Source organism: Bos indicus, chromosome 2 (genome assembly GCF_029378745.1).
Source record: "Bos indicus isolate NIAB-ARS_2022 breed Sahiwal x Tharparkar chromosome 2, NIAB-ARS_B.indTharparkar_mat_pri_1.0, whole genome shotgun sequence".
NCBI classification, from domain to species: Eukaryota; Metazoa; Chordata; class Mammalia; order Artiodactyla; family Bovidae; genus Bos; species Bos indicus.
The window spans coordinates 62,796,713-62,824,604 of NC_091761.1; the positions used below are offsets into that span (position 1 = coordinate 62,796,713).

Below are 27,892 nucleotides of genomic sequence, written 5' to 3' on the forward strand. Positions count from 1 at the left end.
CAGACAAGAAATGGAAATAACCCAAGTGTCCATAAACAGATGAATGGATACATAAAATGTGGTCCATTCATACAATGAAGTACTATTCAGCCTTAAAGAACAAGATTCTGACACATGCTACAACATGAATGAACCTTGAAGACCCGCTTAGTGACATAAGCAAGTCAGAGAAGGACAAATGCTGCATGATTCCACTTACATTAGGTAACTAGAGGAAGTAAGAGACAGAAAGTAGGGTAGTGGTTACTATTCTGTTCAGGGCTGGGGGAATGGAGAATGGGGCATTATTAGTAATGTGCAGAGTTTCTGTTTGGAACAATAAATGTTAAAAGATAGTAGTGAGTGGTGATGATTACATGATATTGCAAATGTGCTGAATTCCAGTGAACTGCCCACTCAAAAAAGGTTAAAATCATAATTTTTCATTGCGTATAATTTATTGCAAAAAGTGGAAAAAAACACTGAAAATTAGAAATAATTATCCAATTTAGGCAGACATAAAAACTTCACGTTTCCTACACTCAAATAAAAACAGAGGAATGACTTGATGGCCCACACTTTTTTCCCAGAGCTCCAAAGTTTCAAAATCGGTCATAGGCTAAAGCACAGATGCCTAAATTGAGATGTTCTCACTGCTGGAGAGCATCTTTTCAAAGTTTTCCAAAGAATAAGTTCTCAAAGAATAAGATTGAGGGTTCCTGATCTGTGCCCTGGTGCCTCCCACAGCATGCGAAGTTCAAATACTTGCCCCTCCAAAACAAAGAACTCAAATTCATAATATTAGCAGAAGGAAAAAGCAGGCAAATACGCACGCACGCACACACACACACATACACACACACATTCACTGACTCACACAGCCTGTTAACTTTTGTCAGAGGTTATCTGGGTCACAAGGTCCATCTTTTTTCAGGATAATCTGTGGTCCTGCTGATCTTCCCCTATCTCCTTTGCCCTTTCACCAATGATGGGGAGGGTCAAAGAAAAGAACTCTCAGAATAATCAACTCTATTAACTGGTCAGCTCTCTAACTGGTAAAGAGTAATCATGGAAAACGTGCTTTATTCACTGGGGGCATTTCAGGAGCACTGTCCTATAAAGGTTTGAAAGTTTAGCAGAGTTGAAAACAGTATGCTTTATTTTATTTTATTTTTTTTAACAGTATGCTTTAAAAACATGTGTGGGGGTCAGGGTCGGGAGGGTTGCACAGCAGAATCATCCTTTTGTCCTGAATGATAGGGGCACTGGGACAACTCAACACTTAAAGGCTTCCTCCTTGCAAGCAGCCCGCAGAGCCACTTACTAACTAAATAAATACGAAATAATAAGAAATTGATCTTATTGTTCCTTGCACATGCTTATTTTCTAAGCAGATAAGGAAATACCCAGCTCGGTCACTCACATGCACTTTTGTTTATTGTCCCAAATAGAATCCAACTGCCTTCAACAGTGATTCATTCCCTGTTGTGGATTTTCAAGAGAACCCCTGAAGGCAATTCAGATAAGGCTTCTACAAACAGTTCAAGTAACAGCAGAACTGCTTCTCAGGGTGGTGCTGGCTGACAGCTAAAATACCAGGCACACTATTAAGTCACTCCTGATACATCATTTCTCTTAAGGATGATGATTCTTTAAGGAAGGACCCCACAGCCCACTTTTTATTCCCCAAAGCTCATCACAGAGAGTAGGTTCTTTAAAAATACCCATTAATGATCCTAAAGGATACATGCACCCCAGTGTTCATTGTAGCAATGTTTACAATAGCTAAGACATGGAAGCAATCTAAATGCCCCTTGACAGAGGAATGGATAAAGATGTGGTACACATATACAATGGAATATCACTCAGCCATTAAAAAGAATGAAATAATGCCATTTATTTCAACATGGATGGACCTAGAAAGGGTCACACTGAGTGAAGTAAGTCAGACAGAGAAGGAGAAATATCCTATGACATCCCTTATCTGTGCAATCTAAGGAGAAATGTTACAAATGAATTCACAAAACAGAAAGAGACTCATAGACTTATAGAATGAACTTATGGCTTCCGGGTGAAAGGAGGGAGGGAAGAGATAGTTACGGAGTTTGGGACCGACATGTACGCATGGCTATATTTAAAATGGATAACCAATGAGGATCTACTGTATAGCACATGGAACTCTGCTCAATGTTATGTGGCAGCCTAAATGGGAGAGGGGTTTGGGGGAGAATGGATACATGAGTCCCTTTGCTATACCACAATACAAAATTAAAAGTTAAAAAAAAAAAAACCTGTTAACCAGTTGATTTTCTTTTTATTCCATAAACTAATCATTCAGAAAAATAGAGTCCAGCCAATTAGAAGGCTGGAGATATCTGTTCAAATTAAGATGGAGATGGGGTTTTGTAGATGGATGGAAATTAGACTGGATCTTGGCTCTGAAACTACCTAGTGAGGGGATGTAATCAAGCCATCCATGTCTGAGTCCCTGTACACCCTCCTCCTTCCACCCAACTGTATTAAGTTCCCTACATACAAATGAGTTCCATTCTGAGAGCACATTCGAAAATCTAGTCTGTTTGTAAGTTCAACAAAGGTAACCGAGGTCCCTAACTAACACAATTGGCTATACAGGAGTACTGTGATAGGTTTATAATACTTTTCACACAAATAATATGTAAGAACAAATACAAAAAGTAAAGAAAACATTTTTAATCTTACAGTACAGTATCTTAGAAAGTACAGTAGTATAATGCAACAGCTGGCACAGAGGGGCTGACATCAAGCGAACAGGCAAGTACCAGCTACATCACTGTGGCTTTTATGCCTGCTTCTGGACATCCTGGGCTTGAAATGAAGCTACTGTCCTACTGTACTCTATAGAGTACTGCAAAGTACACAAAAGCACAGCCGCTTGTAGAGGACGCAAGCACGTGGCAATGCATCCCAGACACGTGAACGAATGTGACTGATTAGTGAACACACGTTCGCGTCTTTGAAAGGCCACAACTTGAAGGTGTGTACGTAGGGGAGTTACTGTGCGTGAAATGAAGTTGGCAATACCTGCCGTCCAAGGCTCTGAGGTTCAAATGGGCTCCTTGCACTCAATAAAGAGGTACCATTCATACGAGTGAAAGCAGAATGAGTTTTATAGATGCTTACCTCTCTCAGAGTTGGCTTGCCAATGAAAAAGTCTGTGTTTTTGCTGCTTTTGGGTGGGTTGAACTTGGGATTCAGAAAAGCACATCCATTTGCGATGGCCTCCAGGGGAGCTGGGCCTTCGTACGGGAACCCAAGACCAACAAACAGCTGTAAGACAGAGAAGCACACCACATGTAAACACGTCGACCAGGACTGGCGTCCCTGGCTCCCAGGGGTCTCTTCTGGGCTCCATGCCTGTGCGGACACCTCTGAGACTGGGAAGTTCCAAGACCTTGGGGAGCTGGGGTGATGAGAAGCCAGTTTACAAGAGGACCTGAAAAACATGACCAGGGACCTTGGCCCAGGAAGGTGTTCAGGTCATTAGGAATTTCACTTCTCTGTAAAAAAAAAAAAAAGTAAAGGAGTAAGTGTTGGGGTGGGTAGTTGAGGGGGTAGGGAGGTGGGGGTATTCAAAGAACAACAACAACAACAAACCTCAAGACTTAACAATAATCTTTCTGTAATGCAACAGGAGACATGACTGGAAAAACACTTGCTTAACTAAACAGAAGGTTTCTTCATTGAACCAAAGGAACAACAGGCCCTTTCAGGGATGCTGGGCACAGGGACAGAGAGGTCGCTCGGCAGTGTGATTGCAGTTCACATGGAGCTGCTTGGAAATGATGGGAGGTCAGCAAACATGGGTTTTCATAATGGGGTTTTCACTGGGGGACATCAACATCTTGGTTTTTATTTTCTTCTCGATGTGGGGAAAGGGTGCAGAGCTGTGACTGGGCAAGGCTTTCCCTCTCCAGCAAGTAATCCCTGAGTTGTCCCCACAGCAGACAACAGATGGCAGCAAAAACACATCTCAGAGTCCTTGTAGAGAACGCTGCGGCCCAGAGCCCCCGTGACAAAAGAGACTTGCTGCAGTTCAGTGGCTCTGATTCCTGAGACCAGAAATGAAACATCATCGCATAGAAAGGCCTCCCTGTGAACCCGCCTCCCAGGGTGTTTCACACCACTGGGGGGCTGTGTGTCCCGACGGGCAGGGTCTGAGTCTGGGCTTGGTGACATGTGAGATCTCCCTAGCCACATGAAGGAGCTGCTCCTGAAACCTCTCCAGTCTCTGAGGCACATCCAGTGGCAAAGGACAACTGGGCCCCAGTGCCTCCTTTCCTTCTGCCATCACATTGGGGAACAACCACATGGCCAGGCCCCCAAAGTGAAGGAAGCTGCTGGCTTGGACATGGCTGGATGCCTGATTCTCTTCTCTTGGGTCCTCTCCCCAGCCATCCTATCTCTGCAGCTTTAATTGAATGATGATTTGGAATGGTTCTGTCTAGAAAGCCCTGAGTACAAGCTGCTGGGTTCCCCAGGCAACACTGGAAGATGAAGCATGTATGTGCTGGGCACCCGATTCCAGGGCTTAACCCAGTGTGGCCCACGTTGGCCATACTGAAGAGTCAGGAAGCCCCTGCAGGGAACTTTCTGGGGCAAGAAACTAAAATCTCAGGTTTTCTGGAGAGACATCCTATAACTGTATGCTCTTTTGCACAGAACAGTGTACTGAAGTGTTTTGTTGTTTAGGAAGAATAACCTTTCCTAGCTTGTAGACCTTGAGATGATTCTCAGAGACATCCACAAGAGAAGGAACCATGGAGGAAAAGCTTTGAGAAGCCAGCTGAGCTTCCTCTGCTGGTGGCGGTCATTTCTCCTGGAGCAGAAGAACCAGAGACACAGAGGGGAGGGAAACATGGTAGCCGGATCCTGGAAGCTGTCTGGTAGGCCCCAATTTTGGGTCTTATTATGTAGCTAACTTTATTTTCTTGGGCTCCCAAATCACTGTGGATGGTGACTGCAGCCTTGAAATTAAAAGACGCTTGCTCCTTGGAAGAAAAGCTATAACAAACTTAGACAGCATATTAAAAAGCAGAGAGACCACTTTGCCAACAAAGGTCCATCTAGTCAAAGCTATGGTTTTTCCAGTAGTCATGCATGGATGTGAGAGTTGGACCAAAAAGACAGCTGAGCACCGAAGAACTGATGCTTCTGAACCATGATGCTGGAGAAGACTCTTGAGACAAACCAGTCAATCCTAAAGGAAATCAACCCTGAATATTCATTAGAAGGACTGATGCTGAATCTCCAATACTTTGGCCACCTGATGCGAAGAGCCAACTCACTGGAAAAAACCTTGATGTTGGGAAAGATTGAGGGCAGGAGGAGAAGGGGACGAGAGAGGATGAAATGGTTGGATGGCATCACCGACTCAATGGACATGAGTTTGAGTAAACTCTGGGAGATAGTGAAGGACAGGGAACCTGGCATGCTGCAGTCCATGGGGTCCCAAACAGTCAGACATGAGTGAGTGACTGAACAACAACATGTAGCTAATAGGAGTTAGACTGTCAGAAGAACTTACGTGTACAGGGTGTGGCCTGTGCATGCGCCTTAGGGGTGGGGTACAACTGACAACAGTAGAAGAAATGAAGGAACTGGCGGGAAGATCTAGTTCCAAGACATCCAGCTTCATTAAACATGAAGAATCCAGGGATACTATCCTTGAGGCTTTTGATCTCTGTGATCTGTCACCCCAGGCGGATTTAGGGGAGGAGGTGCCAGCTCTCCAGGGAAAAGAGGACCTCTATCAGGCTGTGGCTGGACTCAGGAAAGCACAGGGCTTCCAGATCCTGAAAGATGCAGACAGGGGTCTCCACTGGTTTAACCAGAGACCACAGTATTTCCTAACCTCTGAAAATCAGGGCCTGCCATGAAGCACTGACACTGTCATCAACGCCAAACTGCAAAGAATAACTTTGGAGGAAATGCAGGAACCACAATGCTTGTCTATTTAAATCAAAAATCCTGGAAAAAGAAATTTAATTAGTTCCTTCAGACCTACCAATCTGAACCCATTAATTAAAAGGATTTGAGGCTGTTGCTTAATGGACTCAAATGTGACCCAGGTTTAATTATATCTGAATAACAATTTGCACCATCTCTTCTGCCCTGCTGGCAACTGAGTATCTCAGTACACATAAAATAAACACTTTGGGCTGACTCTCCAAAGCCTCACCAGTTCATAATGAATCTTAAGCAAATACCACACAACTTCTTGGCAATGAGTCTTCATCACACTAATTAGGATTACAGGAAATGCACTACTTGCAAACACCAAAACAACAGTTTTTTGTCCCTTCTGTCAACAAACAACTTTTCTTCTTGCTTCCTGTGTCCTCATTACCTGTGATGTTCTAATGTAGCAGATGTATTAAGGTCAAATAGCATACTTGAGGTTTGAATGACAAGAGGACAGGCAGAGTTTGTCACCACCAAGGGCATTCTGTGAACTTGTGAGGACTTATGGTCTTGCCACACACTGGCACTTAACCACACTGAATTGCTTTTCCCCCAACTCCCCACTCCCCCATCATTCTGTCCACTTAGATTTCCTTAGCACAGGAACAAGAGAGACACTGCAAGAATGCATTCAAGTGCAAAGGCTCAACTCAGGAGGAAGCAGTATGTTTTATTGATACTTCATCTTGTCTTCAGAAGCCTAGACTGTAATGAGGATATTCCAGATGACAGAACATCTCCATGGCTGCAGCTTGACTCCATCAATGAGCGTTTCTAAATAGAGCTCTAAATTACATGCTCTAAAATTTAACTTTTGAACTAATACTAAGGAAGAGAGGACAGATAAAGCTCCAGGACTGGGACGTCCCTAGGTATCAACAGAGTTCAGTTAAACTACTCAGATTTTCACTCTGTGTGAAAGGAGGAACGAAATTGTTTTAAACCCGTAAGTGAAGCAGTTGACAAAGAATCCCTTAAGAGCAGATAAAGGTAGTTCTTAGATATCAGTGCATATATGTGGAATCTAGAAAAAAAATGGTACAGATGAACTTATTTGCAAAACAGAAATAGAGACATGGACGTAGAGAACAAACATATGGACACCAAAGGGGTGGGAAGTGGGAAGAATTGGGAGATTGGGACTCACATATACACACTATTCAGTTCAGTTCAGTCGCTCAGTCGTGCCCGACTCTTTGCGACCCCATGAATCGCAGCACGCCAGGCCTCCCTGTCCATCACCAACTCCCGGAGTTCACTCAGACTCACATCCTTCGAGTCAGTGATGCCATCCAGCCATCTCATCCTCTGTCGTCCCCTTCTCCTCCTGCCCCCAATCCCTCCCGGCATCAGAGTCTTTTCCAATGAGTCAACTCTTCGCATGAGGTGGCCAAAGTACTGGAGTTTCAGCTTTAGCATCATTCCTTCCAAAGAAATCCCAGGGCTGATCTCCTTCAGAATGGACTGTATAAAATACATGACTAATGAGAACTTACTCTATAGTACAGGGAACTCTACTTGGCGCTCTGTGGTGACCTAAACAGGAAGGAAATTCAAAAAAGAGGAATATATGTATATGCGTGGCTGATTTATTCTGATGTACAGCAGAAACTAATACAACAATGTGATGCAACTAAACTCCAATTAAAACATTTTTGTTTGTTTATTTTTCAAAAGGTAGTTGTTAGGCAGATTCCATGGCTGTGGTAGGTTTCCAGGCTCTCTCTCTCAAATGGAATATCCAGGATAACCCAAATCAGGAGATTGCATGCCCAACAGACACTTTTCTGACCTGTTTTCATTAGCGAAGTTGATGGAGTCACTCAGGATGGAGTCTGAGCAACAGTCAGCCTCAGTTCATCCAATAAATAGATTATCAACACAAAGTGATCAGGACAACAAAGTGGTTAAGAACACAAGCTCTGGAGTCAGGTCGACCAGGTTTCTAAGCCTGACTGTACCATCTCCTAGCTCTGTAACTGTAAGAAATTGTTATATGCCTCTCTCCATGGATTATCTGAGGTCCAATGATAATGCATTTTCTCTAGTTACAGGTCTCAGTCAAGGTAACACAAGCTCTCTGAACCTGTCTCTTCATGTGTAAAATGGCTGAAAGTAATAGTGCTTTTTTCATGGGGCTGCTGTGAGGATTCAAGGAGATATTTCATAGAAAGGATGTATTCCAAGGTTTGGTTCTAGTGTTTAGTGAACACTGACTAAGTTCAAACCCAAGTTCCACTTGGTACCCCTATGGGCCACATGCTGTGGCTAAGTCTTGTTTACCTTTCAGATAATGATTGGGAATCATTATTTGGTAACAGGTATCCCTTTTATATTTTTAAAAAGAATCCACACAAGGCTGGGCATGGAGAAATTTTATTTTCCTGATAAGTGATGCTTTCATGTAACCCAAAGGGTCTCTCTCTGGACATCTGTCTTTCGTTCAGTACTGAAAGAGGAGGCAACAGTGGCCAAAATCTCTTCCCTATACATTTAGCTACTCCCTCTCCCGATCTCCAGGATTCTCCGGTGGCTCAGATGGTAAAGAGTCTGCCTGCAATGCAGGAGGCCAGAGATCTATTCCTGGGTCTGGAAGGTCCACTGGAGAAGGAAATGGCAGCCCATTCCAGTATTCTTGCCTGGAAAATCCTATGGATGGAGGAGCCTGGTGGGCTACAGTTCATAGGATCACAAAGAGTTGGATATGACTGAGTGACTACACTTTCTCCTGACTTCCATAAGCCCCTAACCGATACTACCTGAAAACTGTCTTCTAAAGATCCACAAGGACAAAGGAGACAAAGGCAATATTTGCCAAACAGGTTTAAGTGCCTAAGGTTAGTTGGATGTTAAATCCAAGTCCGTTTCCTGGAGACCAGCTCATTGGGCAGACTCCAAGACTATGCCCAGCTACTTACGGGGCCTTCCATAAACAAAACAAAACATATAGCAACATCAAAACCACAGGATTGGTTTGTGCAAAGTCTCTGCACTTTGGTCATTTGGAAGCCCCAGCACAAAATCAAACACATCACAATTTGCACTGCAAATCCACGACTTTGAAGACGAGGAGGAACAGAACATTCAGATACACATACAACTGCAGATGCTGACCATCTTCAACTGTGCCTGTGTGAAAGGTCTACACGAAAAGGCAGTTCAGGTGCACCCCTTGGAGAAGCCTCCCCCACGCACCTCTCACCCCAATTCCACGCCAGGCCAACCACTCAGCTCTCAACAGTGAGGAGGCATCACAGGCCTGCTCACTACCACAGGAAAGTGGGCTCTATACTGAGGTCAGAGGACTTTAGTGATGAAGAGGGAATTCATGGAAAGGGCTTAGCACAAGGAAATGTTAGAGAAAATGGGTGCAAAACCCCGTGGTCACGTGTACCATGGTAACATGAGCCAGTTAAATGTGTCACAACTGGCTCCTGCCCTCCACGTGGGCTCAACTTGGTACTTCCCTGATGTCACCAATCACAGGGCAACATTTTCCACAACCGAATGGTTGCCCTGCGTATGAGGGGTCCCACCCAGTGAGGTCTCCTGTTGGGATCACTATTTTTTTTTTTTTTTTTTTGCATTATTACTCTTCCTATCTGTGTACTTTTCACACAGTTAAGTCACCTATTTACCTGTCTGCCTCCTCTGCCACAGTAGTATCCTCCTGTAGGCACAACTGCCTTCGTCAGCCCGAGATCCAGAAAGCCTAGCACAAGTCCTAGAATATATTCTTTACTTCACCAACATTTGTCAGATAAATGGGCAAAAGACTAAATATTGCCAGATCTTCCAGCAATCGAGCATCTCTGTAAGGAGAGGATGAGCAATTTTTGTGTGCTATTTGTGTGTGAGGAGGTACCTTTGTTCTTGAAGTCCCAGAGGTTAACTGAATCCTATGTCCAAACATTCTTCATTTTACATACATATGTGTGAGGGGAGGGGAGAGGATGGAGTGTGTGTGCATGTGTACACAAAATACTCTCCATCCAGTTAAGAGAATGGCTTTTGCAACTGGTCACTTGCTTGACTGCTTGAGGGTAAATATTTCAGTATCTGAAATAGACATAGAAGATGGATTGCTCCATCAGTAAGCTCACTCTTGGGCTCTCTCACAGGGCCTGGAGATGTGGGCATAGCACAGAGAGACAGGTAGGCATTGGGTATCAGAAGGACCTTGTCCCCTGCTGGGGAGATATTAGAGATCAAGGCACATGATTCTTGAGAAATGCAAGAAATCACTCCTAGGGGCATGGCTCCAAGATCCCAGATGACTAGCAGACTTCTCTTTGTCTCCTTCATCATTCTTTATACAGTTACCTGAAGGCCTCTACAAGCCAGGCCCTGAAAAGGCATCTGCCAACAGAACAAGTGGAGCCCTTGAATTCTCCTGGAGCTGTGCAAGGAGTCTGTTCCATCTCTGGTCCCTGGACAGAGGTTGCCTGAAGCCCCGGGTTTTTGAGAGAGCTTGTGCAACCACATCCAAGCTCGTGGGATGAGCCACAGTTGACTGAGGAGGCCAGACTCAAGGATGGGTTAGAGCAGGGACAGAAGTGCACACTGCCTGTCTTCCAACCCTGTCTAGGCTTCTTGGGGAGTCCCACAGCTAAGCTGCTGAGCTGACCTGGTAGGGAAACAGGGCCGTCACACCCTACCAAGGGCTGGAGGGGGACATGGCCAGAGGTGTGGGTAGAAAAGACACGTGGCAACAGCAAGAGCAGTAGCTGCTACTTCCTCTGCATTCAAATAGGCACAACGTGTTCTTGACTTTCACTGTCAGAAATGGGGGTTCCTGTTTGGGCTCACTCCAAATGGTCCTCCAACCCAGTGAGGGATGTGAATGCCCCATTTCATAAGGAAATTCCCCGGTGAGACTGAAAGGGGGGTATATGGGCACAGGGAGGTGAAATTTGGGAAATGGAAGAAAGAAATCTCAATAAGAGAGATGGAGATTGAAGCTAAAAATTAACATGTGCCACCCCACTCAGCCCTTAACTGCTGGTTTAAGATGCTCTCCTGGATTTTGCTGGCCTGAATGGCTTGTCTATAGTTTTCTGATACATCATGAGTTCATCCACATGTATATGCCTATTAGAAGAGTCTTCCAGATTTGACAATTTCCCGGCTCTTTGAGCCCTGACATGAGGGTGACACGGATCCCATCCTGTCTCCATAGGCTCTGTGTATCTGGGCCCCTCTTGGCACGCCAGGACAAAATTCTGCTGAGCAGACGGTTTCCTGGCTTGATGCAGAGATTCAAAGATGGTTCATAAAGAAAAATAATGAGTCAGAAGCTGATTATGCATCCATCATTTCAATCTGTGTCTAGACCTCGAGGGGCACCCGACCCACTTCCCGCTCTCATAACAAGTCTGAGGAGCATGCAAGTCCCATTCATTCCACGCGCGTTTGCTACTCTGCATCCCCAGTTCTCCACTTTCGAGGTGGATTGGAATAAATCGCTTTTAAATTGCTCAGAGACACTGAGGAAGGAGTTAGAGGCAGAAAGGGTTATAAATGCAAAGCCTGACTAGTCTTTAGTGTCATTATTCCAAAGCCCAAGATTCATTCATTTCACTGCCTGCTGCTGTGTTCTGGGTATATGGGGAGGCTCAGAGATACACTGCCTCATTTTCATCGCATTTACCAACTGTTTTAGCCGTAATTCTACTTGGAGAGCTTTCATATGTGCTAGTCAGAGGAACAAGCAATACAAAATGGGATCAGTGACATCCTCTGAAGGTACTAGTTTTTCAAGGATAAATAGTTGCTCTTGCACTCAAAATTCCAATGTAATCCTTGGTTCCTGGGCAATATCTTATATCATGGCCTAGGCCTTCCAGACCCCCTCTCTGCTCCTCCCCAAATACCAGGGACCCCAGCTTCAGCCTATTTCCCGTTCTCTAACAAAGTAAGTGGATGATCGGTAAGGAAGGGTTCTTTTAAGATTTACAAAGCTGAGTAAGACATTCATGCGGCTAGGTTAACGTAAGCACGTGAGACAGCGACGACGGAGAACCAGTGCTACCAAATGTACTTTTAAAGGAGCTTGAGCTGTTTCCACATTCTGAGGTGGGGGAAAGTAAAATGAGGCAAAAACACTGCCACCAAAGAGCCCTGACATTCTAATGCGTCCAAATGTCCTCCTAAGACAGAAGGTGAACGCAAAGTCAGCAGTACAAACCGGTGAGCACACTTCACTCTGGAATGGCCCCCGTCATCAGCCTGCAGATGACCTTGTATGGAAATAAAATCTTAAGCAAACCAGATCTTTGGCCAAGAAGAGAAAACTATCAAATGAATGTATTCACGGCACCATGTGCATGACTTGGGAGGTAGCATTGTTCAAATGCAGAAAGGAGATGCAGATTCTTTCAGCTGGTGAGTATCCACTGAATATTCTTATGTACATGTGTTTATTCATTAGGATGGTTCATGGAGGGCCTAGCAGAGCTTTCATTTGCTACCCCCTTACCAAAAGAATTCCTGAGTCATGGTTCTCTCCAGGGTGAGCTCAGTGACTGCGGATAAGCCCAACTTCGTAGTCTTGTTTCCTCCTGTTTAGAATGAAGTTAATAGTAATACCTGCCCTGCCTGCCTCTGCTTACTTGTGAGAAGCCAACAGGACAGCATTTATGAATATGCTTTCCCACACTGATGTATCATACACACGGATCAGAAATGCTGTGATGCCACAGATGCTTGTCCACCCAGCCTCTGTCCTCTACCCTGGAAATGAAAATGCAGCCAGCAGGGACCAGGGCTGAACAATTCACTGTTGATACTGTGCTTCCCTCGGCCTGAGGAAACACTCGGGCAGAGATCATACTTGTTTCTTTGCTCTTGTATCTTGTGTGTGATGCCTGACATGCAGGAGCTGCTTGAGATATGTGTGTAAAATTCACAGTTTATTTTTTTACTATTTTGTTTGTAAAATTGGGGTATAGTTGCTTTACGATGTTGTGTTAGTTTCTGCTGTACAACAAAGTGAACCAGCTATACGGTGTGCATATCCCCTTCCTCTTGGACCCCTCACCACACCCCACCGCACTCTCTAGGTCATCCCCGAGCATGGGGCTGAGTGCCTTGTTGCTACACTGCAGGTCCCCACTAGCTATTTACACGTGGTAGTGTATGAGTGTTAATCCCAGCCTCCCAATCACCCCATCCCCACTTCCCATCCAACATGCTCACATGTCCATTCTCTACATCTGTATCGCTATTCCTGCCCTGCCAGATAGATTCATCTGTACCATTTTTCTAAATTCCATATATATGTGTTAATTAATAAAGATGATTTTCATATGTATTGCAATTTTATTATCTAACAATTCTGCGGTTTCAATTCTTTTATTATCTATAAAGAATTCGCTGTAGCCTGATGTATCTGTCTTATACCTGTGATGCTATTGTGTACAATACTATAACCCTTTAATGGATTGTAGTATTTTACCTAAAGAACGTGCAGCATTTTTAGGCAGCCTTCAGGAATCTATGTTATAAACGTGTGAAAAGGTAGTCTATCTCGCTCAAAAAATGAGAAAAGTATGAACACTGACAGACTATATAGTATCCGTGGAGTCATTTTGGCTGTAACCTTTAAAACTAAAAATGTATATATCCTTTAGTCCAGCAATTTCTGATAGGGAAAGATTTTCAAGATATATTTATACATGTACATAAACACACATACACATTCATTCTGGATATTTTCAATACTAAATATGTTGGATTAAAAAAATATTCATAAACATGAGGAACACATCAAAGTGCCAGCCAACCCTTAGAGGTCCAACAATGATCTATTTGCAGGTCCCCTAACTGCACTGGGTACATCCAGAAAGGACAGAGATTGCCAAGAGGATGCCCTTATAGTGTCAAGACCATGCTCATCATGCCACAAAAATGCCTTCCATTGGTGGCTCTCCCATCTATTCACACACATATACTGAACTCTACATCTGTGACAATCAGACCCTCAGCTCCTTGTCAAAGTTTATCTTCCACTATTTCCCAACACAGACTCACTGTGTTGGTCTCCTGACTCTCCTGAATGTATCATCGCCACCCTTGCAATCTGACTCACTCCTGTTTGTGCCAAATGCCAGGTGCATCCACACCCCACCCATCTTTCATCTCACACCTTTCATGATGCTTCCTCTGCTCCTTGAGCCACCAAGACTCTCCCCTTATCAGAACTTCTCCAGTGCCCAGCATAAACTTTTTGAACAGGCAAATGTGATGAACCACTAACAGAGGTGCCTGGGGAGGTGGGGGAGTTGAGCACTGCAGGCTTGCTGAGAAAGTTGCTGCTCTCTGAGAAAGGGTGACAGCCTCACCTCTCCTGCTTGTCACTGTTTCCAGCCCCTCACTTAATGGCTGGCACAAAGCAGGTCCTCAGCAGATAAGCCTTCAATGGTAGCAACCTCCTTCCCCAATTCACTACCTTTTAAGCTATAACTGGTTTAAAGTATCACTACCCAGAAATGACCAGAAGATCCGTACACCAACGGAAATAAAGCATGGAAGATATCGATCCCATTTTCAACACCAACAAAAACAAGCCTCTGCCCAACATCATGGATGCATTTTTATAACAACAATGAAAAACTCACCTTGGTTTCTCGGAGAAGAAACTGCAAGTCTCGTCCGCTGAGGATCCCGTGGTTTTTCACGTAACTGGGAATGTTCTTCGTGCTGGAGCCGTAAACAGTCGCGTGTACTTCCGTGTATGTGTGGATGATGTCCAAGTAGACCTTCTTATTCTAAAGAGGGGACACAAGGAGAAGGCATTTCTCTTTTCATTCTCATAAAAACCTGTCTCATGGCTGGAGACCACAAAGGCAGGAGTTCTTAACATGGAGACTGCACAAATTTGGCAACCCAACTCGTAAAACTTCTTTTAAAAGTAATCTGACTGGATTTTAAGGGCAAAAAAAGTCACATGGATGCTGTATAACTTTGCAAGAAGAAATATATTATATAGTGACCTACTACTGAATACCAGCGATGGCTCAAGGCTGACTGCTCTGAAGTACTGTCCTCGCCTTGTAAATTACCAGGGATCCAACACTTTGCTTTTGGCTTGTCTTCCTTATGAGGGAGGAAGTTTGGGGGAAGGAGCACAGAGAAGGCAGTCAGTTGGACTGGAATACTTATCTGGAGATGGTAAGCTGTCCCTGAGGAACACAAACATCCTCAGCTCTTGCCAATATTTCTAGTGATGATTAACTCATGTTGTCAGAACTGGATCCCACCTAATTCAGATCATGGGGAGATGAGCATTTCCCACAGTATACACTGATTGACTTGGCAGATAGAGATAATGAGAACATTCAGGTAGACAAAAGGTGGAAGAAAGATTAAATGTAGACTCAGATGAGTCCTGAAACATTCACGAGTAGTCTTACTTTTCTTAGAGGCAAAACAGAACCTCTCTCTCTTATTCGTGAGCATTGAATTTGAGGCACATTTTCTAAATCAAAACCACCTGGGAGGAGGAAGTAGGCTCCCTGTCCCTCTTCACGTCTCTGTGTGACTAAGTCATAGAAGCTGGATTCTGTGGGTTGTCCTTTGAGGTGTCTTTTTTTTGGGGACATTTGAAAGATTCAAGGTCTGCAATGTTTTCCAGTTGTAGGAGAGTGGGACAAGGTTTTTCTCATTTGAAGCCTGCTTTCACACACTCCAGGCAAGTATAATAATCGCCAGTTTTGTGACTTAGGACCACAAAGGGCCTGGGGTTGTGGCATCAGCGGCCACTGAGCCCCTGATGGGAAGCAGCAGCCTTGGGGTGGGACCCGCACTCTGACCTGCGGGGGCAGCTCCCTCCACCAAACGGGCATCCTGAGCCCTGTTCAGTGTCTGCCCCCGCTTTACCACTCAGTGAGGATATTACAAAGCACTCAACTTTGGGGGATACATGTTTCAAATCAGGCATCCAAAGTCTTCATGATGGAAAAACAGTACACTTCACAGTCTCTATTTTATGCATCGAAGAAATTTGTGTGGGAATAAGCAAGTCGACCTTGCACCCCACTGTATGAATAAAATAAACGCTCCAACTGAAAGTCTAATTTCATGCCATGTTTGGTGGGGCCGGAAAATGCTAAATTCATTACTTGAGAGATGTATACCCTTCCATTCGTGCAGAGGTGACTAGGAACAGTTTACAAACCATGACTCCCACTCACAGCTTGAGCCAAATTTAGGATCACCTTCCTGGTGTGAGTAAACAGGAGGGGGTCTATGACACACTTTCTGTGCTAGAGAGACCTGATCACTCCTTCTCAGGGGTTCTACCCCCTCCCCTAGCCCTTGCTAGGTAGGCAGGGGCTTCTGTAACCCTGGCCCACCCCCTGCCAGTGCTGATGGGCCCAGGTGTGTCTTTCCTGAGGGGGACCCATCCCCAGGCTGCCTGCCAGCCTGGGACAGAGTGGCCGGACTCAGGAAAATGAGCTGAGCCAGTCAGGACCCTTTCTAGGGGGCTTAGATCCTAGTCACAGAGAGATGACTGCCAGATGGCCAGGGGCTTTAGAGCACCAAGGTCATGTGGTGTTGGAATCTGGGCAATTACAGACCAGATACAAGTCAGCTGCCAGTTCAAGGGAAACAGGTAAGAGCTGGATGGAGCAAAGAGAAAATAATAAGAGGGACCTAGAGTGACTGAGACCTAGACATTCCTCCTGTAAGTGTGACAGGGAAAGGGCACAGCGGGGGAGGTGGCGGGGGAGGAGGGAGAGAGAAGGGGAGGAGGAGGAGGAGCAAGGAAAGAGGTGGAGGAGGGAGAGAGAAAGGGGAGAGGGAGGAAGAGAGACAGATGGGGGAGGGGGAGACAGACTGAGGAGGGGGAGGGAGGGAGGGGAAGCGGAGAGTTAGAAGAGGGGGTGAGGAAGGAAGAGCAGAGGGACAAAGCGAGATGGGGAGAGGAGTGAGTGAGAAAAGAAAGCAGGGAGACAGAAGAGAGGAAAGCAGGGTCAGAGGTGCTTCTGGGTACCACCCCATCCGCAGCTGTTCCCTGCTCTAAACCCCCAGGTCTTTCTGGATCCTTACAGTAACAGCACCTTCCCAGCACTTGTTTGTATCTGGGCCACTGCAGGGAGATTCCTACCATCCAAAAGGAGGTCTGCTAGGACATCAAGCTGGGCTTTTGGCAGGGATGGGACTGGGTTGGGGATGAGGTGGGGGGCAAGCATCCTTCCTTTAATAAAGCAAAAAAACACATTTCCCTGTGAAGAACCAGCTGCTAACTAGTGAGGATAGACCCACAGTCCCTGACCAGGTCCGCAGTAAGCCACAAAGGAGAGCAGGGAGAGATCACCCGGGTCCTAACTTGGAGAAGAGCACTCAACTGGGTTCCCAAACCAAACCCTGGGGAAGGGAGCAGGAGGAGACAGGAGCTCTGCCACTCATCCCAGAAAAGGCTGTGGTGCCTTGAAGTTTCACCAGGGGGTAAGTTTAGGCAAATATGAAGAAGTATTTGCCAAGCTCAATAAAGTCTATGAATTTATTAACATGAAAGCATGGTAAAATCTGAAAGCAGAAGTACCCTTCAGAGATGATTCTGTTAATTTCACAACAGGTTCTGAGTGGAAAAAAAAGTTTTCAGACATAACCCTAACCTTTCAGGTTGACACGACAATGAAGAAATTTCCATCTCATGTTGCCACTTGTTCTGAAGAAATCAGGTGAGGGTGAGCCACACTATGGATTCCAGGCAAAGGAATTTGAACCACAAATGCTGAGTGCCCTGGCCCCTCCCTTACCAAGTGAATGCTCACCGGATGCCCAAAGAAGCATCTCCGTGGGCTCCCAACCACTGTTTGAATTTGGGGTCCAAAAATCCAGCTACCTCCTGTACCTCTCCATCTGTGTTGCCACAGACACTTCCAACTCTTAATGGGTCAGAAATGGAATGCAGTGCCTGACTTTCCCAGACCAGCATCACACTGCCGCCCCGCTCCCCACCCTGGCCCCCCAGCCACCCCCCCGCCCAGCTCCTGATCTCAGTAACTGGCATTATCTGCTAGCCAGTTACCAGAATCACACTTGTCATTTCACACATCAAATTAGTCACAAAGTGCTGCTGATGCTGCCTTTGTAATATCAAATTGTCTGCTCCCCTCCAAGCTGCAATCCTTGCTCACCTGGACTGGACTAGGATGAAAACAACCAGTATCTTAACAACCTGCCTGAGGCTCAGAAAGATGACACAACTTGTCCATGGTCCAGCAGCCCTGGGACGGATTGCAAAAGAATCTGTATGGCTTGATGCCGTTTTTTAACCATGAAGAGCAGTATTATTCAATGGTATGCATATCAACAATACTTTACATGGATATTTGTAGTTAACTATAAAAATATGCATGGGGATGATAGATACCAACTTCCGGCTATTGATTACTGAGAAGAAAAGGGAGGGCTTGGGGAGGTGGATGGAGCTTCAACGATATTTGAACTATATCATTTTTCTGGTAAAGAAAACTATTGCACAGTATCAACATCTGTACATCTAGGTGGTGGGTATGTTTTATATATTTCACAATTAAAAGAGAGAAAAATTAAAATGCATGTAATTAACAAAAAATAGAAACCAGTCTGTATGACACTGAGGCTTACACCATCGCCATCTCACATCTCTTGCTAGGCTCCTGTACCTGTACAAGTCGCTTAGTTGTCTCAGACTCTTTGCGACCCCATGGACTATACAGTCCATGGAATTCTCCAGGCCAGAATACGGGAGTGGGTAGCCTTTCCCTTCTCCAGGGGATCTTCCCAACCCAGGGATCGAACCCAGGTCTCCCACATTGCAGGCGGATTCTTTACCAGCTGAGGCACAAGGGAAGCCCAAGAATACTGGAATGGGTAGCCTACCCCTTCTCCAGTGGATCTTCCCCACTTGGGAATGGAACAGGGGTCTCCTGCATTGCAGGCAGATTCTTTACCAACTGAGCTATCAGGGAAGCCCCCTTGTTGGGCTCAGTTCTTTCGGTAAAGAGGTTCAAAGGATCTTCTTTTCTCTTCAATGGATAATGCTATCTTTTGTGTTTAAGAAACAAGGATAAATTAGGAGGCTGGCATTAACATATACACACTACTATTTATAAATTAGGCAATTCACAAGGATATACTATATAGTACAGGGAACTCTACTCGATATTCTGTAATAACCTATAGGAAAAGAATCTGAAAAAGAGCAGATATATGTACATGTATAACTGAATCACTTTGCCCAACACCTGAAGCTAATACAACACTGTAAACTGATTATAATTATAAATAAAAGTTGTTTTATCTATAAAAATAATATTAAAGTTGTTTAGAAAGAAAGAAGGTGCTGAAGTTAAGTCAACCATGGTCCTGGCCTGCCTTTCTCCACCCATGTGAAGGTCCACAGCAGGGAGGGATGTGTGTGCAGGGGGAAGAATATTTTCCAGCAGACCCCTCCCCTCCTGATTTTGGACATCCAGGTTCAAGGTCAAGGTAATACCCCAGAACTAGGGGTCCTGTTGGTCCAAGAACTAGATCAGTATCACTCCTTAGAAAGTTGTCTTCTCTGACTTAAGAGGACAAGGTCAGAGAAAATTACCTCCTCCATAAACCCTATCGGGCTTCCCTTGTGGCTCTGATGGTAAAGAATCAACCTGCAATGCAGTAGTCCCGGGTTCAACCCCTGGGTCAGGAAGATCCCTGGAGGAGGGCATGGCAACCTGGAGAATTCCATGGACCAAGGAGTTCAGGGAGTCGCAAAGAGATAGGCACGAATGAGCAACTAACATTTTCACTTTTCACTTTCTTTCATAAACCCTATTACCTACAAATTTGCTGAGATGTAGTCAGAAGGGGCTTGCACAGAGTCACCACACTGCAGCATGCCACTACCCCTGTCTCAGGGGTGAGACATGCCTCCAAAATGCCCCACCAAGCAGCCTGCAGCCCCTTAAAGCTCTCAGTCTCCAGTTCAATTTAAATTCCCATTAAAAACAAGCAATCAAACTGATTAAAATTTCAATCTACCTAAACTCATTTAGATCTACCTAAACTCATTAGGGGTCTTCCCTGGTGGCTTAGTGGTAAAAAAAAAATCTGCCTGCAATGCAGGAGACCTAGGTTCGATCCTTGGGTCAGGAAGATCCCTGGAGGAGGGCAAGGCAACCCACTACAGTATTCTTGCCTGAAGAATTTCTTGGACAGAGGAACCTGGCGGGCTACAGTCCACGGTCGCACAGAATTGGACACGACTGAAGCGACCAAACAGCAGCAGCAGCAAACTCATTAGGAGATGGGGGAAGGGACGATACCAAGGAAAGGACAAGCAAAGAACGCACTGGAGCGGGCTTTCAGTGCATCTTCAGTGGCTGTGATTGCAGCTGGAGGCAGCTCTGTTTGCAGAGCTGGTAGGAAGATATTCAGAGGTTTAATAGAGAGCTTCGGGAAAACAATTCAATAAAGCAACACTCGCCTGAGTCCTTAGCAGGAGGAGAGGCAGAAGGCAGAAGCACAGAGTCAGGAGCCCTTTTCTTCTCCAGCTGGTGAATTAGGGGTTCAGGAAGGTTCTTTGGCGAATGGCAGTGTTCTGAGCTTTGGGCCGCAGGGACGTTATGTACGTTTCTCCCCATCAACACCCTTGCCCCCCAGGGCAGATATGCATACCCCTTCTCCTGGACCCTGTTTCCCCTCATCCACTTGGCACTTTGTGTAATAATTCTGCCACCCTGTGCAGAGGTGTTTGGTCCATGGAGAGCGCCTGGTGAGTGCTGAGCTACCGGGCATCCTCCCCAGGAAGGGCCGAGTGGTGTGAAGAGTCAAGGCTCTCTAGAGCCAAAGCAATCAGTTAGGAAACCAGCTGCTGAGGCCAGTGTGGGTCCTGTCCCATGAAGGTCAGGCTCCAGACAGAGAAGAGGAAAGTCCCCTCACAGAGAAGGCCAAGTGTGAGAGGGGGTATGTCCTGGCGGGGTCATGGTCCCTAGCTCCAGTGATATCTCTGCCCAGTGCATGCCTACCCCTCCCTGGATGCTGAGAGTCTCCCAATCCTAAGCTAGGAGAGCTGGGTTTCTGCCATTTCAGTAGAAAGAATTCTGATAGGTATACTTGTGATCAGATTCCTTATTTTGATGACCTTGGATTTTTAATCATTTTTAAAGTAGTAGCTTCCTCTTCTTCCCTGACAAATATAGGAATTGGATTATTCCATGACTTTATGAATGAGTATTCAATGATGAATCATTTTCTTTAGGAAACTTCAAGTCCATAGAGTATGCCTAGCTCCATACTAGCCATGGAAGCCCTTTACTGACTGCTGTACTGTGCTTAGTCACTCAGTCGTGTCTGACTCTTTACCACCCCATGGACTGTGTCCCACCAGGCTCTTCAGTCTGTGCAATTCTCCACGCAAGAATACTGGAGTGGGTTGCCATGCTCACCTCCAGGAGATCTTCCCAACCCAGGGACTGAACCCAGGTCTCCCGCATTGCAAGTGGATTCTTTACCATTTGTGACACCAGGGAAGCCCAAGAATACTGGAGTGGGTAGCCTATCCCTTCTCCAGGGGGATCTTCCCCAACCCAGGAGTTGAACCGGGGTCTCCTGCATTGCAGGCAGGTTCTTTAACAACTGAGCTACCAGGGAAGCCCTTACTGACTGCTGCTGTGATGTATCTCATTGAAAGGTCAGGGTGGGACTTGTCGACTCTACTGAATGAATTGCACATTTTTCTCTACACTGGCCCTCTCCGTTCACTCTGGCATCCATCCCCTCCTTCCTGGACTGATGTGACGGTCTCTGAGGGGAGCTTGGTGTCTGACTGGTAACACCCTTATGGACCTCTCAGATTCCCCAGACTGCCTGCTCTTCTCTTTCTCAGCTCAAGCTCACAAAAACAAGGCTGCCCTCTGCTGTCAGACTGGGAAGCAGCTACACCAGGGGTCGGTGTGGGGCTAGGCTGTGGAGGCCCCCATCCCAGAACAGCATTCCGGAAGTACAGGACACCAGTTCCCTGTGATGTGAGCCAAGAAGCAGGAGGGAGCCTCTTTTCTCTCTTCTACAGGTTATGCTAAAGGAAGAGTTCCTCCCTGCAGACCTCAAAGGGTATCCAGAGTGCCCAGTGTCTGCGTGGCTCCTGGTAAAGCAGGAATATTAGTACTACTTCAGGTCGTAACACTCAACCTTTGCTGCAGGCCCTGCTTTCTAGAAGCTCTGGGTTAAGACACTGTTTCTAGGATCCCCGCCCTTCAGTCCATCCTCCCCAGTGCCACAGTTTTCAAAACTGAAGATTTAGTTCCTCTGTATAAAAGTTTTCAAAGGCCCCTCATGGCAATGAAAGACCACCTCCGCAGCTCTGCACACACGGGGATCTTCACAAACTGGGTTTCTACGGGCTCTGCAGCTCACCACTGGCCATGCCCTCTCCTCCCTTGCTTAAGGTCCACATGCTCTCTTGCCTGTGTCTGACCTGCCATGGGCTTCCCCAGAGACACCCTTCTTCCCTCCCTCCTTTTCTCTCCTGAACGGATTCCTCCCCCCTCTTCCTGGGCTCGCCGAGGTGAGGTCAGCTGCTACCTCCCCTGAGCCCTTGATATCTTCCTGCTTGGCCCCTTTGGACTGCGTTGTCACTGTAGGTGCCCACCCAGTGGGTCTGTGAATGTCAGGGAAGGACACTGTAGGTCCCACGTCTGTAGGTGTGGCACAGGGTAGTTGAAGACTAAGGGAGTGCAGGAAACACAAGACATTTATGGGAAGAGATGTCTCAGGGGCCAAGTTCTTCTATATCAAAGCCTGCTCTCAGCCAATGAGCTTAACATCTGTGACTTTACCTAAGGGTGTATTTAAATCAAAATAAAATAAAAAGAGAGCTGCAAACCTTAAATGATATATTTCATGGTTGATTCATCTTCCTTTTAACGTAGCAATCAAGTATGAGGTTCTCACTTAGGAGTGAGGTCAAAGAAAGGGAGGGAGGGAGAGACAAAAAGAAACGACCTCATCTGCCTGTTACCGGAGTCAAAAATTCAACAAAGATTCTTTTATTCCAAGATTAGAAGTCGAGTTCTAAAATGCAAATCTCTGTGAATTTCAGCAGTGAAGCAGAAACAATTTACATCACAAAATAAGTTAAGTCCTTGGCTTTTTTTTTTTGTGAGTCCTTGGCTACTTTATTTCAAGTAACTTCCCAAGGTGAAGGTGTGTGTGGGGGTTGGGGGGTGGGGGAGTCCTTGCTCTGTCCCACTCAGGCCACTAGGACTCTTGAAGACTCCAGGAAGCTAAGATCCTTAAAGCCTACCCACCTCTGACTCCTCTCCGAATCCTTACCTCTCTGGGAGACAAGATGGTGCTCAATGATTACAGGGGCAATAATAATAAGAGGAACCTTGTTCTCTTGTCTCCAGTCTGGCTAGTGGTCCAGCTATGGGCCCACAGGTAATTAAAAGGGGGTCTGGTTTCTTTGGCTGTAGCGGGTTCTATACTTACCCTTTTTATTTAATTTTTATTTTATCTTGAAGTACAATTGACTTACAATGATTTTGTTAGTTTCAGGTAAACAGAGTGATTTAGTTTTTTATATATATATATACACACACACACACACACACACATATATGCACACATATTTATATGTATATATACATATATCTTGGAGAAGGCAATGGCACCCAACTCCAGTGTTCTTGCCTGGAGAATCCCATGGACGGAGGAGCCTGGTGGGCTGCAGACCATGCGGTCGCTAAGAGTCGGAGACGACTGAGCTACTTCACTTTCTCTTTTCACTTTCATGCATTGGAGAAGGAAATGGCAACCCACTCCAGTGTTCTTGCCTGGAGAATCCCAGGGACAGGGGAGCCTGGTGGGCTGCCGTCTCTGGGGTCGCACAGAGTCGGACATGACTGAAGCGACTTAGCAGCAGCAGCAGCAGCATACATATATCTATCATTTTTCAAACTCTTTTCCTACTTAGATTATTACAGAATATTGAACACAGGTCCTATGGTATACAGTAGATCCTTGTTGGTTAGCTATTTTAAATATTTATTCTTGACTGGACCTCACCTGGTATAATTAATTACAACTCACCTAGAGCAGCAGGTGAATAGCTGGTTGTATGTAAGTCTGCCTTAAAGTATGACATGAGTGGTTCTCGTACCTACCTTTGAGTTTGGGATGGAGTGAAAAGGAAGAATTTTCAGGAGCCCTTGACTTATTATACTTACAATACTTTGGCCACCTGATGCAAAGAAATGACTCATTTGAAAAGACCTTGATGCTGGGAAAGATTGAAGGCAGGAGGAGAAGGGGCCGACAGAGGGTGAGATGGTTGAATGGCATCACTGACTCAATGGACATAGTTTGAGTAAACTCAGAGAGTTGGTGATGGATAGGAAGGCCTGGTGTGCTGCAGTCCATGGGGTCCCAAAGAGTCAGACACGACTGAGCGACTGAACTGAACTGAACTGACTTATTATTCTCTACTATCTGATCAGGTGAAGAATTTGGTCTCTAGCTTAAAAAAAGAAACTGGGAGATTTCTGAGGCTAAATACATGAGTAATGCAGACAGAGCCATCAGTCCTGTTTTTGCAATCTGATGGATCTATAAATGGGATAACATCACCTCCCAGTTCTATCAGACACCCACTAACTGTGCTGAGCTAGAAGTGGGAATAATGAAATGTATGTAAAAGCTGTTTAAAAATGTATTCTTAGTGTAAAACAGAGTGCAAATACTACCCTGAAGCATCCAATGGGACAAACAAGTGCTGAGTCTGGAGATGGTTAGAGCCTTCACACCACTGGCTACACCCACGGCACACTGTTCTCTGGGAACCAGCGGGTTAGTTCCTACGCTTCCCTGTTCCCAGCACTTTTAGGTTTCTGGGATTTCTCCGCCTTTGCACTGGAGCTTTCTGATACTTAACGAATGCCTTTTAAAGGACCCTGGGGACTCGCTAGCCAGTTTGTGAAAACAAGAAGCCCTTTAACATGACCTCCTTTCTGCTTTGAGACAGGCAGGAGGTCTTCAAATTGTAAAACTGGCTTGTTTCCCCGCCAGTGCAGACGGAGTCACTTAGGGATAATGTTACCCCTCACTCACTCCAGCCTGAGAAAAACAAAGCCCCCCAGCTATGCGATTGTGCTCAGAAAACAGGCTGAAAGGTTAAAAACAGACCACTGCGGCCTAAATGTGTCACCTGGCTCCTTCAGGAGCTCTGCTAATCAGTCTATCTAGGCAGTAATCACAGAAAGACTGGCCGGTGGCAGAGAGCTATCACGAGGGAAGGTCAGAAAACCAAGAGGCTGCCTGGCAACATGGAGCTGCCTTTTTTATGGCATTTCCACAGGATCAGGGACTTGTGGATGGAATGGACTTGACCTGAGAGATGCATCCACTCCTGACAAAGTGGAGGCGACATTACCCTGTGGGCTTTGGCCGGCGACAGGCAATCAGATGCTGTCTGATGGCAAAGGGGACCTGGCTGACAAAGGAGTATTCTGTGTGTCTGCAGGGAAGGCTTTGGAGTGCTGGGGCTGGGTGCTGCCTCAGCAGAGCAGCAGGACACGCATGGCAGGTGAGACCATGTGAATGTGGGTTTGCCCTGTCAATTACACTGAGGCCCCACAGGCCGGCTACTGAACAAGGGTACTACACATCTCTCAAAGTGAGCAGCCAGCCTACATCCCCACACCCTGAGAGGTAAGAAGGGAGATTGTCCTGGGGGAGCTGTGGACTTGTTTCCTTCTGCTACCTAAGTGGGTGAGAAGGCCCTTGAAGGGACTACTTTGCAGAGCTTCACTGCACCCCTGGGAATTTCTGAGGCACACAGATCAGTGCCAGACCCAAAGCCTGCAATGCCTCATGGATGGAGACTGAGGTCAAGAGGATGCCCGGAAGGAGGATTCCTGAGCAGAGCCCGCGTGTGCATCAGCAGGAGCTCCCACAATTTCTCAGAGGAACAGATGCTGTTTTCTCTTGGTGCAGGTGTGAATCCCACAGAAGGGTGCCCAGCTGGGTCCCACTGGGCAGAGCTCTATAAGAGGGGCCACAGGCAGTGGGGGCTACTAGTGACTGGTGCCAAGAGGGAGCCACATGAGCAGTCCAAGGGGGTAATGCCAGTGATGTGTGTGTGTGGGGACATAGACAGGTGAGGAAGGGTCACACTGTCATTCCACCATGCACACTGGCAGCAAGGCCATGGCCCAGGGACTCAAGATCACTCTCCTCACTCCCTTTATCTAATGGCGGGAACAGAGGAAGGCAAGAGGAACCAGGCCAAACGGTTCTGAGCAGGGAAAGTGCACATGGAAGGAAAAAGTGGGTGGCAGGTCTCAGAGTCAAGAGAAAAAGGAAGTGGTCAACTTCCCCTCAATGTTCTCTTGCTTTGCAAAAGTCCAGGGATGGAAAGCTTCCTCATCAATGACACTCTCACCCTACAGCAGCTGTCAACTGCAAGCATCACGCAGGAATTTCCTCCCCTCTGTCTGGATTGTGAGTTTCTCAAGTTCACCCCAAAGAAGAGTCTTGAGTGAGGCCAGGCAAGGCTATTCAGAATGAAGTGTTTAGGAGGCAGGGCACCTAGATATAAGCTTAGCTCTTCTGGAACAATTTAGCTCTTCTGTAATGACTGAGAGAAGCCTGAACAACCTACTTTATCTACTGTAACATCAAATTCCTCGGTTTTAAAATGAAAGAGCCAATGGTTTGAAGGTCTTTGAGGCCTAAAGTTGCAAGATTTTTAAATTTATGACTTAAAGCACCTTCCTCTCTGCTTTCCCAGGGGTGATACCTATTCGTCTGCAAAGGAAAGGAGGTGTGGTAGCTGCTGGCGATCAACCAGGTCCCCCGTCCCCACCATCCCACCATCCCTGGGTGTTTGGCTCTGACCATTAACCTCACAACTACCCTATCTCTAGAGAGCAGCTCTCCACTGAAGAAGGCCAGAGGCTGTCAAGGGTTCCAAAAGGCAGACCTCTTGTCACAAGGTGGGGTCACCTCTCCAATAACTCACTCCCCGCCAAAGAATCAGACTGAGGCTGGTCTCTAGCTGAAAATCCTCAGTATCCCTGGACCACCTGACAGCTGAAGGGGATCATTTGTTAACACCCTCTTCTCTGGATCAAAGATTATTTTCAGTAATAACCATGAAATGAAATAAATAGTAATAATGGTCAGAAAAGAAACATAGACTGGGAATATTTTCTTTTCTGAACTTTGTATATAAGATCTATACAATCATGTCAATTAAGAATAAAAATATGACCATGCAAAAACAAGTGATAGATTAATACTTTTAAATCACTTACTATATTTTTCTACTTTTTGTTGTTGTTCAGTTGCTAAGTTGTGTCCAACTCGCAATCCCATGGACTGCAGCATGCTAGGTTTCCCTGTCCTTCACTATCTCCCAGAGTTGCTCAAATTCATGTCCATTGAGTTTGCGATGCTATCTAACCATCTCATCCTCTCTTACCTCCTTCTCCTCCTGCCCTCAGTCTTTCCCAGCATCAAGGTCTTTTCCAATGAGTCACCTCTTTGCATCAGGTGGCCAAAATACTGGTGTTTCGGCTTTAGCTTCAGCCCTGTCAGTGAATATTCAGGGTTGATTTCTTTTAGGATTGACTGGTTTGATCTCCTTAGGAAAAATCTTCTCTGTTGGTCTCTCTCAGTAACAAATAACAACATGACATTTTCTGTTTTCGAGTGGCAGCTTCTGTGGATCTGTCACTGACTCCAAGATCGGTGCTTTTCATATTGTCATGTTACAGTGTAGCCACATCTGTCCACTTAACTTTACTCATAGTTTATATAGAAACACTTTTTATTAAATTTCAAAAAGTTTCTTTCACATGAAGAAATACATGAATAAGCACACACGAGGTAACTGGGGGAATACACATCTAACCTGGATGCACACAGGATGAAA

General features: G+C 45.7%; 1 protein-coding gene across 7 annotated transcripts in view; it reads right to left on the reverse strand.

Annotated features, from left to right (window-relative positions):
* Window positions 1–27,892, reverse strand: part of MGAT5 (alpha-1,6-mannosylglycoprotein 6-beta-N-acetylglucosaminyltransferase) — a 397,375-nt gene that overhangs the window by 43,460 nt on the left and 326,023 nt on the right. For all 7 annotated transcript variants that reach the window (XM_070799867.1, XM_070799869.1, XM_019973660.2 and 4 more), the window contains 2 exons: window positions 14,601–14,750; window positions 3,142–3,288 (listed from right to left, as the gene is read on the reverse strand). In XM_070799867.1, coding sequence (XP_070655968.1) covers window positions 3,142–3,288; window positions 14,601–14,750 — 297 coding nt within the window. The remainder of the gene's footprint in view (window positions 1–3,141; window positions 3,289–14,600; window positions 14,751–27,892) is intronic.